The sequence below is a fragment of the Sturnira hondurensis genome, unplaced genomic scaffold (assembly GCF_014824575.4).
Source record: "Sturnira hondurensis isolate 20B ecotype Veracruz unplaced genomic scaffold, ASM1482457v3 Scaffold0002532, whole genome shotgun sequence".
Classification (NCBI taxonomy): Eukaryota; Metazoa; Chordata; class Mammalia; order Chiroptera; family Phyllostomidae; genus Sturnira; species Sturnira hondurensis.
In genome coordinates, this window is record NW_028075163.1 from 214,198 (window position 1) to 227,189 (window position 12,992).

The window sequence follows — 12,992 nt, forward strand, 5'->3', positions numbered from 1 at the left end:
AGATAGGAGTAAAACATGCCTTTGCCAAAAGGATAAAGTCACCTTTATAAAGAATGAGCCTCAGACAGTTCCTACTTAGTCTATGCAATATACACTCCTATGAAGCCTATTTATTTTGAATTTGGGGATGAGCCCAGGGTTTTCTGCTTTTAAGTGGAACTGAGTACTTTCAAAGCCTACCTGCTAATTTACACAATTGAAGCTTCCAACTAGGTAGGGAGATTGTCGAACAGACGTTGGTACTGCAGTTGGGCTCACTACTACTATTCACCCTTCTTGGGTTTCATTGACATTAAAGTGGACACCAACTTGTTCTGAGGTGGTAGATGTCACTAAAAAGATACCCATAGATTTCAGTATGATAATCATTTAAATGGTGCTACTTTCTGTTCCCTCTGGAAATGATTACTTCTTGAACTTTGGGCTCACGTTTTAGATGCATATAACACCAGTCAAGTTAAAATCTGAGCTTTCATTCAGCAAGCTGTGAAAAAAAATAGGTCTTCCTGATGTTGTAAATTTTTAAAAAGTATGCAGTATCTTTACATCTAAATGGCTAACATTTTTATCAGCAGGGCCAGACCTCAGTCTGATGATATGAGATTATTATTCATTACTGCCTTATTCTGGTGAATTGTCAGAACTTGCTTATTCACAAAATTAGAGTACCAAGAAAAAACACATACACACATACATACATATAAAGTGAAGATGAAAAGATGTTTTTCCAAATAAATGATTGAGAATTTCCCAAACCTCTAGGATCAGAAAAGAGTTAAAAGTGTGCTTTGGGGACAACTTTGTTTATCCTCTGAACAAACTTTTGCCTTTGATATTAACCTGAGTATTAAGGATTTACATATTGAGGGAGTGTGTAAATCTACAGGGAGCAGAGACCCTGTAGATCTAGATTAAATAAGAATTGGTATTAGCTGACAGATTAAGATATAACAGCAAATTGGAAGGAAGAGTTGGGCAAGCAGTCTGAGAGAACATAGGCCACATATACCTGTGTGGGTATCAAAATGAAATGGGTGAAGTGGGTTAGGCAGAAATGTTGATGATCCAGGAGTCGAAACAAGGGCCGAGGATGGACATGGAAGACTAATGATATTAAGGAGTCCAGGCTTTACACTTTGATGATGATTTTTTTAAAAATCAGAGTACTCTATTTAAGCAAGAGTACTCTTTTTAGTACAAAACTTGTTGAAGCTATAGGTGGTTCTCTTATGAAAAAAAAAGCTATACCAGATACTTAACCACAATTTTTTTTTATCTTTTGCCCACTACCATTCAAATTCTCAAATGGTCCTTTCTAGCTTTTGCTTCTTTTAATCATTAATAGTATAAAAGGTGTAATGTCACAATTGGGAAAGCTTCAGTAAATATCACTGATCATCAAATCAATAAGCATCACCCAATACCTGTCTGCTTAGAAGTATAGTGTTCCCAAGTGATAAATGCCCAACCTTGGCAAACCAGGTAGTATCTGTCTATTGGCCTACTTGTGTACTAACATTAGCTGGACATGGAGCAGGATGTAAGCAACAGACAGAACATAGTATGTGTATATCGTTGGAAGAGGTGACTATTTTTGTTTGGATGTCCAGTAGCATCTGTGTGTCTTATGGAAAGGATTCTTTCACTTTGAAAGCCATTAAACAGTATAGGTCTTTCTCAATTATTTATATTAAAGGATGGGTCTGAGACAGAGTTTTTTGAAATTACTTTTGCTTCTGAAACTAGTTTTTCAAATGATTGCTTTTCTTCCAGGACTAATTTTTATTTTTATTTTTTGATTATTTGGTTCTGGGTTATATTAAAATCAAGACATTTTCTAAGTTCTTATAACGAACTGTGGAAGGAATCCCCAGACACATATGAGGGACTGATGTTAGAGCTGAACAAGACCTGAAATTTTGTAAGAACTAATCCAGTTGAAGGGGAATTGAGTGACTGATAACACACTAAATTTCTGTTCATTTCAGAGAGAACACCTTGATAATGCCTTGGTGCAGGTGGTAGACCTGGAGGCTGTCAACGACTGGCTTTATAAGCTATAGACCAAGGTGGTACACATTGGACCTGATGACATGAATGGTTGGGGGAGGAATGGCTTGCAAACCTGGGAACAATGGAAGAGCTCAGCACAGAAACCTAAAATACTAGGGCAGCCAGAATGTGAGATACACCAGTGTTGGGAGCTTTGAGTTGTAATATGTGGGAGATAAGGGCCATTACAGATCTGATAATCAGAATATGAGATAACACTATGAAAAAGAAGTGTGGGCCCATAGCAAGCAAGATGACTGACAAAGCATAGAAGCTGTTGAACCATGGTCAAGCAGGAGAGTCAGATCATATTCTACTATAGATGGTAGGGATGAAGAAAGATATTGCTGTGATAGCAGGAAAATGCAAGGAGGCACACACCAGGAAAGATGAGTGATACACTAAGAATTCCCCCAAATACTCTGATCTTTAATACATGGGAGCTGGTGAGAAATGAGGGGTACCTTAGAGGGTTGGAGATGGTCACAAAGTAATCGTATGATAAGGCTAAAAGCTTGGCTGGCTCCATGAAAGAAAAGGTATGCACAAAATAAAACTGAAAGACACAGACATATAAATGAACACTTTCAAATTTTAGCCATAACAGTCCTAGTACTGTTATGTATGGTAAATACATAGTACTGTGTGTATGGTAAATACACAGTGACCCAGGTCATCTCCTGTCAGCATGGTCAGAAAGTCATACATGGTTAGGCTGATGCAGGGATATGTCCACATCACTGTAAATGAGAATGCCATTGCCCAGGACTGCTGCCAGGAACACCAAGAAAATTGGGACAGTGATTCAGCAACAAGCCCATTCAAATCCTGGAAACCTGTCAGCAGGAACTTGGAAGAGCTACAGTTGGAACATGAAAAACCAAACATGATGCCAGGGACTACTAGGCATAGCAAATTATAAAAAGTGACTCCCCTATTTTGCCTTTTCACAAAAAAATTGAGCCAGCTGAGAATTTACATAGAATGAGTTGATTCTGGTAACATCTCTTCCTAAATCCCAAAGACCTCAGGTTGGGATGCAATACTGAGCAGTAAGGAATTTTGGAGTCTTGTTTTTAATGGACCTGAGCAACATTCAGGCAGCAATACTGGCATGAGCCAGGTCTAGAAGAAAACTGAGTTGCTACATGCATCTGGAATCACCAAGTTAGGAAAAAAATTTCTAATCTTTAAGTTAGATACTTGAAAATGAGGAGATCAAATCGTAGGTACAAATGATTGAAGACTGAAAGGAGTTCAGAGACTACCCAGTTGAAACAAAACAAAACAAAAACAAAGGAACAGACTTCAATAATAAATATAAACTTGTTTCAGTGGCAGTTGCATCAGTCATCCCATGTTCTCTTTTATACACTTCTGCTGCTGAGAATTTTTTAAAAACAGATATAAGAGCCTAGAAATATTGCTGCTGATAAATACTTAAAAAATATTTTATCTATTTATTACTAGAGAGAGGGAAAGAGAGGGAGAAAGAGAGGGAGAGAAACATCAATGTGTGCTTACCTCTTGTGTGCCCCCTACTGGGGACCCAGCCTATGACCCAGCCCACAACCCAGGTATGTGCCCCAACTGGAAATTAAACCAGTGACCCTTTGGTTCACAGGCTGTGACTAAATCCACTGAGCCACACCAGCCAGGGCTACTGCTGACAAATTCAAATACAGTTCTAAAACCATATTTGAATACAGTGCCTTGAAGCAGTGCCTTTCAGTGCCTAGAAGCCAGTGCTTTATGGATTCATGGGCCCTTCACAGCATCTCAAGTTGTAAGATGATACTCACCCAAATATCTTGTCAGTTTTCTTCAGACCTCAGGCTTTGGATCGACTTTCTCTTTTGTTGGGGATTCCGCAGAGTTATGGATCCAGGTATAGCTCAGTTGCAAGAAAACATACGAAGCATCAAGTGAAGGGGGCTTTGAAACTAAGAAATGTTCTAGGAAACAAATAAGGTTGGGGAAAAAAAGGCTGAAATTGACAGAATTCTACTTGAAGTGCTCTCAAATAGTGAATGACTACTTGTTTCTTTGCCAAAACAATTGGAAGCTTTGCTGAAAGTTTTATCTGGCATCAGCTGGTATGACAGTCCCTGTAGCTTCTCCATTCTCTTTTTCTTGTATCACACTACCCATGATAAAACACACAATTGGACACCTGACTAAGAGTCTCTAACAGTTCTTGTATGTACCTTATGAGAGCAATTTTATGAGTCATTACTCTTTACCTCCCTTTGATTCAGTTTTACTCAGCAAACATTTATACCACTATATATTAAATGAAAAACACTGTCCTGGATGCTGGAGGTAAAAAATAGTATAATTTTAAATAAATCTATTGGGGTAACAGTTAATAACATTATATAGGTTTCAGGTGCACAACTTTGTAATACATCATCTACATACTCCATTGTGTGCTCACCATGCTAAGTCCAAGTCCTTCTGTCACCATATATTCGCTCCCCTTTACCCTCTCCATTGTTGCCTCACATCCTTCCCTTCTGGTAACTATCAACCTATTGTCTGTGTCTGCTTTTTTTGTTGGCTTTGTTTGTTCATTGCTGCTTTTTGTTTTATATTCCACATATGAGTGAAATCATATGGCTCTTGTTCTTTTCCATCTGACTTATTTCATTTAGCATGATACTCTCAAGATCCATCTATGTTGTCTTGCCCTCAAAAAAAGTATAAACAATTTAGTCCAAGATGATTCTTCTTCTTTAAAGATATTCAATTACCTCTTTATTATTTTCTTTCCAAGAGGCATGCAACAATAAGATACTTCTACACAAATTTATGATGCACCCCTTGGTCCATTTGACCAGTCTGAATCACTAATTTTAAATTGTAGTCATTATAATAACTCAGGTACTATCTCTGAAACTAAATCAGATGACACTAAAAAGATTAAGAAATACTACACTGAAGCTCTTGGAGAAACTAGTGGAAGGGGAATACAGAGATAAAGGTAACATTGCTTTGTTGATAAAGGAATCAAATGCAGGAAAACTGCCCTTGTTAGTTTCTGATAAGTGCTTAGTTCAGGAGCTGTAGAGACAACCTGTCGAGCACATGGGAGAAGCTGGAGACCTTAGGTCTGGGGAAGATGCTGTTTTTCATCTGCTTACTCATTCTGGACGAGAATTAGGCTTTGAAATTCACTGTTGTAACAGCTTTTGCACCTAAACAAGAATTAGGCAGCCTTGACTTTATGGAGAAAAGGGAAGGTTAATAAAAGATAAGGAAACACATAAAAAGAAAAAAAAAGGGTTGATATAGGTAACCATTCCAAGTGGTGTGGGAATGTAGCCCAGCTTCCACTCGGAAAGACCAGTGGGAAGTGAGGTCCCGCACATAGGAGCCACACCCATGGATAGGTTCTCCCTCAGGGAACCAGGCATGCATTGCACTTAGGCTGCTGTGAGACTTGCTTTTGCTAAAACTCACTCACCCTGAATTGAGGTAGAAAGTGCTTACTGTAACTTCCTAAAATCTGACCTAAACCTCCCAAGTATGGAGTGTAACCGGTTCAACCACTTTTCCCCTTGTTCTGTAACATCTTTCTCTTTGAAGTAATTAGCAACATTTTTTCCTTTGTTATATGTAAAAGGTAATCACCCACAGTGAACTGGTGCGTAGTAAATGAAGACCATCCTCAATGTAATGTACCCAGAAAAGCAATAAAAGCCTGTCCAGGCAAGGATTAGGGCCCTCTCTCTCACTTAGAGAGTGGCCATGCCATCTCCCTTCTGTCATCTGTGTGAATTTGTTTATTGTGGCAACAACACACAGATCCTGCTGGCCAAGATCCTTGCATCAGGTTGGGAAAAGAAAGAGAATAAAGAAAGCAGAGCAACATGGGAGGTATTCTAGACATCAGTTTTATTATTTATCTGTCAAAAATAGACTAAAATAACAGATGATTTAGAATAGGCAAAATTCCCTTCTCTCAATTTACACATTAGACCCAGCTGTGGAAAAGAATAATTGGTCTGCAAGGAAGCGATTTTCTACCTTTCATGATATGATTTACTGCCTCCTCTAAAGTTTAGTCAGATGTTTCTGGGAGGACAACCTTGGGAGGAGCGTGGGTCCTCTTAGGTGTCCTGGCATTCTCTCATTTTGTTTTTAGTGGGATCCACTTGCTTCATGTAATTCTTCACATGTAATTCCTGATCAAGTCTGGACAATACCACGTGCATTGGTAATTGTTCCAAGATGCAGCTGTGGGCAATTTAGACTTTCTGGAAACCAGTGTCCTCAACTCAGAGATAAGCTCTCCAGCAGTCTGTACCAGAGGACAGGTGCATATCCTATGACCCAGCACTTTTCAGAAATTCACACCTGTATATGTGTCATTTTTGTATATAGGAAAATGTACAAGAATCCTCATAGCAGGATTATTCACTATAGTCAAAAGATGGAAGAGACCAAAATGTCCATCAATAGTAGTGTCAATAAATTTATTGTGGAATATAATAAATGGAATAATATACACCAAATGAAAAATATACTACAGTTATAGCAACAATATAAAGACAATCCATGGATATTATGTTGCATTAATGTTACACACAAATATGGTGACATTTATTTCATATAACTAAAAGAAATCAGCACTGGTTGGTATGACTCAGTGGATTGAGCACCAAGCCTGTGAACCAAAGGGTTGCTGATTTGATTCCTAGTCGGGGCACATGACTGGGTTTCAGGCCAGATACCCAGTTGGGGGTACATGAGAGGCAATCGTACAGTGATATCGATTTCCCTCCTTCTATCTCCCTTCTCCTCTCTCTAAAATAAATAAATAAATATTAAAAAAAATTCCTTAAAAGTTAAGAATATTCTTTTTTTTTAAAGATTTTATTTATTTATTTATCTTTAGAGGGGAAGGAGAGAGGGAGAGAAACATCAATGTATGGTTGCCTTTTGTGCGACCCCTGCTGGTAGTTAGCCTGCAAGGAACCGGCCTGCAACCCAGGCATGTGCCCTGACTGGGAATCGAACCTCGATCGTCTGGTTTGCAGGCCCGCGCTCAATCGACTGAGCTACGCCAGCCAGGGCTAGAATATTCTTTTTTAAAAAAGAAAAAATAAATCAAACACAATAGATGAAATAAGACAAATCAGGATAGTGGTTAACTTTGGAGAGAATTAGGCTAATGACAGACAGGGAGCACATGTGGCTCTTCTAGGATACTTTTAATATGCTATTTCCTAATCTGAGTTGTTGTCCAGGGGTGTATTATTTTGCAGTTATCCGTTGAGCTGTATATTTATTATCTGTTTACATTTCTATATAAGTTTTATAATTTAAATATATAAACACAAAATTAAACAATGAAAAAAATCTGATTTTTTTTTGGATTTCAAGGAATGTTTACAGACTGAGGTATTAACACATTCTTAATTGCCTTTAATTAAGTAGGTTTGAAATTTTACCACCTTGTCAGCTTTGGCACCTAAATCTTAACTCTGTGGAGAAGAGGGAGGAAATAAAAAAGTAACAAAATACCTACAGAAGGGAAAGACAGAGCCTAGAAGCACATGCAGTTTCTTTCTAAAGACATTTTTTTACTGTTTCTTTTCTTATTAAATATATTACCAAGGCTTTTATGTATTTTGTTTACATAAATGGATTTTTTTCTATTTCAATATAACTGGTAACTGAAGATGTAAAGAACCTTAGATTTTACCTATGGCTATCCGCTTACATGTTTTACTAGTGATAGTCTCTAACAGAGTCTTAAGATTTATAAATATTCTTCATTGTTTTTAACAAAGTTCCTTCTATTCCATTTTATTTAGAGTATTAGAAATCCCCAATGCATCTTGTTTGATATATTGTTAAACTTTTAAAATATTATAATTATTTCTATTTACTTGTTGTTTAAGTACAATCCTCTCCATTTCCCCCCAACACTCTCCCCTGCCCCACCTATCCCTACCTCCCACCCTCAATCCTACCCCACTTTGGCTTTGTCCATGGATTCTTTATATGTTCCTTGATGACCCTATTTTTTTAATTCCTAGAAAAGCTATTCTTCTTCATTATGTAAGCATCAGAGAATGAGGGAATTATAGACGGCTTAAGCGAAGCCAGAAAAAGGCATTGGAGAACAATGTAAACATGCAGTCTAGCAGTCTGGAGCTTGGTACTTAATTTCTTAGAAAACCTGTACACATTTCTTTATCTTGAAAATGAGCATTCCTGGTCTGTAATTTTCAGGGCACAATTTTAAATATGAATAACAGTGTAAGCATTTATATTCAAAAATTTAAATGTATAATTTAGATGTAATTAAAGAGAGAGTTAGTTGCCACTTTCTTCACAATTTTCTGCTTGTTCTTCATTTTTTATTCAGTGTTTGTCATTTTATTATATCTGATTTTTATTTAAGTTGTCTCACATTTTCTTAGATGTAGGAAAGTATTCAAACAGGCAAGTTCCCTTGAGAGAGATTATTTATGTCATAGTTTAACCAAATCATACAAATAATACAGAAAAAATTCAATACCCAGAGGGCAACATCTAAACAAATGCACCATGTATTATAATATTGATCATGATTCTAAATCATGGGTAAAAATGTTTCATTATTTCCATCATAATGACAATATCATTTATAGATATACAAAAAACATATATAATAAAAATATAAAAATAAACTCATATATAGCAAAGAATTCATTTACAAAATTAGTAATCATAACCCTTCACAAGATTTTTAAGCCTACTGTGGGTTTGTGGTGAATAAATTGTCTCCAATGTTAGCTTACTTAACCAGGTCTAAAACAAACCTGCTTTACGCTCCTTTGAAGAAAGAGGAAAATTAGTGGAGTGCTTCTGCCTCCTGCTGGTAGCCAGGTGGGAGAGCATTAGAGGAATGATCTGTCAAAGAGTGTCAATATACTTAATTAATTATTCAAAGCAGGGCTTGTGTGGGTGTCATTAAATAATTATGCCAAAGAACAACAAAAATCTGGACTATCCTGAAAAAGCAATGTTTTCTATTCAATATAACCATAAAGACAATGACTTTTAGACCCAACACTCTTCCTCTATGCCTTTGGTTTTGCTCATCAGCTTATCTAACCTAAAAAAGGCAACAAGTAAGCACATGGGAAATCATGTCTAAAGGACGGGAAAAAGTACAGATGCCCAGATATGTAGCTCAGTTTCAATTAGAAGGCATAAGAAAAGGCTCCCCTGCAAACACAATCTGTTTAATTTGATCAGAGATTTGCTTTCTAAATCAACATTCTAGGATCCAGCAAAGTACACGGAGGGAATACAACAATTCTATCACTGCCCCAAACTCAAAGTCACTGCTGCTTATCCTGTTTAATTATTTGTTTCATGTCAGACATTGCTCTGGTCGCTGGAAATTCAGAACATTATTATGCACACTGACTTTGAGGTGGCACAACACAGCATGATGCTTGGGAAATGAAGGCGTTTTTTTCCTCTTTTGTTAGTACAGGTGGAGCATGTGGTGCAGCTGACATATCTGAACACATTCCTCTCCAAATCTCCATTGATTGGTCTCATTAACACTATCATCTCCTGACTCCCATCTTACTTCTCAAAATAGAACTTAATTTTTCCAACATTCATTGATCTTCTATTGCCCAAAGGCTGGAAGCAGGGGTTGAGAAAATTTTCCTCAACCTCAGTCTCCTCCTTGTGACAGAACATCTTAGGCAGAGAGAACATCAGGAGAAAAATCTCATAAAAGACGGGAAATGGTAATTTAGAAGAATAAGTGAAGTGTTCAAAAGCTGGCCAATTTTTCTTTAAAGGGCTAAAGAATTCTGTTTGATGAGGGAAATGCATTAAAATAGTAAACTAAACTATCTAATGCTGACAGGGATAAAAGGTACATTAAAAAAAACTTTTTAAAATTTGGCAATCTAAGGGGAAAGAGGTCAGTGCCCTTGACTAAATAGTCAGGTATTGCATGTTTTAACAATTCTTGCAGTACATGGGTTGAAAATCACTGGTCTAAATGCTTTATGGCATTATAACCACTTAATATTTACAGTTGTCCCAGGGGATAAAAACTACTGTTATCAGCATTATATACAAAAAGAAACTAAGCTTCAAAGAGGTTCCTTTGGTGAGAAAAGGAGCCAGAACTTAACCCAATAGTGATAAGAAGAGGAAGAACTTGAATCCTGGAGTTGGTTCAATTTCCAATACTGCCACCTTCTACATTTTCATTTCAATTTAAAATAAAGCACTCCAAGCCCAAGCACTTACCCCCTGCCCCACAAAAAAACAAAGATCAGCCTGAGGATCTGATTGGTAAACTAATAAAACAAAAATTAAGAGTAGGTCACAGGAAGAAGCAAAAAAATTGAAGCTATTTTAACACATTGAATTAATTAAAACAAATGTGAAAGCCAGCATGGACTTTTAAATACCTGTCTATATTACAAGAACTTTTAAATCTTTTGTGAAGACTCCCAGGAGCAGAACTTAATTATGGCAGGAAAACTACATGAAGAAGACAATCAATTCTGCTGCAATAAGGCTTTTAAAAATTCTAAACAACTATTTGACATTGGCTACCTGATTTTTAGAATGATGATTCTAAGGAAGAGAAAACAGTTACTCAATCCCTTTCATAACTGCATATTTAATGAACACTCAACTGATTAACTGAATGAATGAACAATTGTACAGTATGCACTGGGGTGATGTCAGAAGTTGAGGGTCTTCAGCCTAAGTCTCTATGCTACTGAAAACTCAGAGGGACAATGCTCCTGTGGGAAATCGTTCATCCAAGTTCTTCTGTATAACTATCCCCCTCTCTGACTATCACCAGTAAAGAAAAACTAATCATTAGCTATGTCATCTGGCATGAGATAACATAGGAACGCCTTTACTAAATATTCTTTAGAGAAAAAGTACACTTGGAGACATCATGAAGTGGAAAATGATGGGTATGAAATAACTATTTAAATGCAAGTATAGTATCAAAGCTCAGAGATTATTCTTAAATGCTTAATGAACTGGGGGGTAGAAGAAGAACATTTTGAGAAACTCAGCTCTCAATTTTACAGATACAGCATCTCAGCAGCATCCTTGGGAAAAGGTTCCAGGTACCATATTTTTTCTGAAAATTAGGTTTTTACCTCAGTCTATTTGTTTTTATTCGATACACATGGCTTCTATGCACAGCTCTGCCAGTGGATGAATAATGGCTCTTACATGATATCAGGAAAAGACCATTCTCTTCCACACAGCAGATAATACACCTCTAAAGAACGGAGTTACTTGGTTATATTTTGTAAACTTAGTAAACTTTTAGTATAATGCTGTTTGCCTCAAAATTCCATCTAACTCATCTGAAATTGGAGCATTTCCTTTGAAATATGCTTATACTATTGCTGGCTGGAAGATGCATTTTAGTTCCAGAGTGACTGCTTCAGCAAGCCCTAGTATGAATTCCTCCTCCTTCCTTCTTACTGGATTTTCTGGCCTGGAGCAGCAATATTCCTGGATCTCCATTCCCTTCTCCACCATCTATACCATGGTGCTTCTGGGCAGCTGCCTGGTGCTGCATGTGATCCGGACTGAGCCAAGTCTACACCAGCCCGTGTTCTACTTCTTGGCCATGCTGGCCCTCACTGACCTGTGCATGGGGCTGTCCACAGTGCACACGGTGCTGGGGACCCTGTGGGGACTAAGTCAGGAAGTCATCCTGGATGCCTGCATTGCCCAGTCCTATTTCATTTATGGCCTGTCCTTCATGGAGTCCCCCATCCTCCTTGCTATGGCTTTTGATCGATACATTGCTATTTGCCACCCACTACACTACTCATCCATTCTAACTAATAACAAAATCATGAAAATTGGGATGGCAGTTTTATGTAGGAGTACATTACTCATACCTCCAGTCATCATTCGCCTAAAGTTCTTGAATTATTGCCGTCCCCACATCCTTTCTCATTCTTTCTGCCTGCACCAGGACCTTCTCCGTCTAGCTTGTTCAGACATCCGATTCAATAGCTACTATGCCCTGATGCTGGTCATTTGCACACTGCTGTTGGGTGCTATTCTTATCCTTTTCTCCTATGTCCTGATTCTTAAATCAGTACTGGCAATTGCTTCTCAGGAGGAGAGACATAAATCACTTCAGACCTGCATTTCCCACATCTGTGCTGTTCTTGTGTTCTACATCCCTATCATTAGCTTAACAATGGTGCACTGTTTTGGCAAGCATCTCTCCCCCATTGTCCATGTCCTCATGGGCAACATCTACATTGTTTTCCACCTTTGATGAATCTCATCATTTATAGTGTCAAGACCCACCAGATTCATAGCAGAATGTTCAGATTTTTTTCCTTAAAATTGCATTGAGACATTCAGTTCTTTCAAAAAATAAAAAAGGAAAACATTAATAACTATGCACAATTAAAAATCAATTTTATTAAAATTAGAGTTTTAGTCCTGAGTCCATGATGCTTGTTTTAAAACACACTTTAAATATAGTCAGAGAAACAACTACAAATACATCTCATTTTAATCTATGTCCTAAAAATGAGTTGTTCTTAGAGCTGAAGGTGGGCAACTCCATCTGAAATATTTCATAAACCCTATGAACTGTTGATGTGTGCAAAATAAAACATATGCAGGTTATTCCACAAGCATAATTATATTCAAGTAAGTATAAAAGTAGTTGAGTGCCCAAAATATATTTTGAGGTATTTTCCTTGCAATAAAACAAAGCTAAATTCAAATCATAGATCTTTTCATTTTTTTATTTTTATTTTATTTTTTTAAAATATATTTTATTGATTATACCATTACAGTTGTTCTATTCCCCCCCTTCATTCCCCTCCACCCGCACCCTCCCTCCCCCACCATTCTCCCCCCCTTAGTTTATAACCACGTGTCTCAAGTTCTTTGGATTCTAT

General features: G+C 37.3%; 1 protein-coding gene across 1 annotated transcript; it reads left to right on the top strand.

Moving 5' to 3' along the window:
• Window positions 1-11,473: 11,473 nt before the first annotated feature.
• Window positions 11,474-12,355, top strand: LOC118982901 (olfactory receptor 51V1-like). The gene has a single exon (XM_037040050.1). The coding sequence runs from the start codon at window positions 11,474-11,476 to the stop codon at window positions 12,353-12,355; it is 882 nt and encodes a 293-aa protein (XP_036895945.1).
• The last annotated feature ends 637 nt before the right edge of the window (window positions 12,356-12,992 follow it).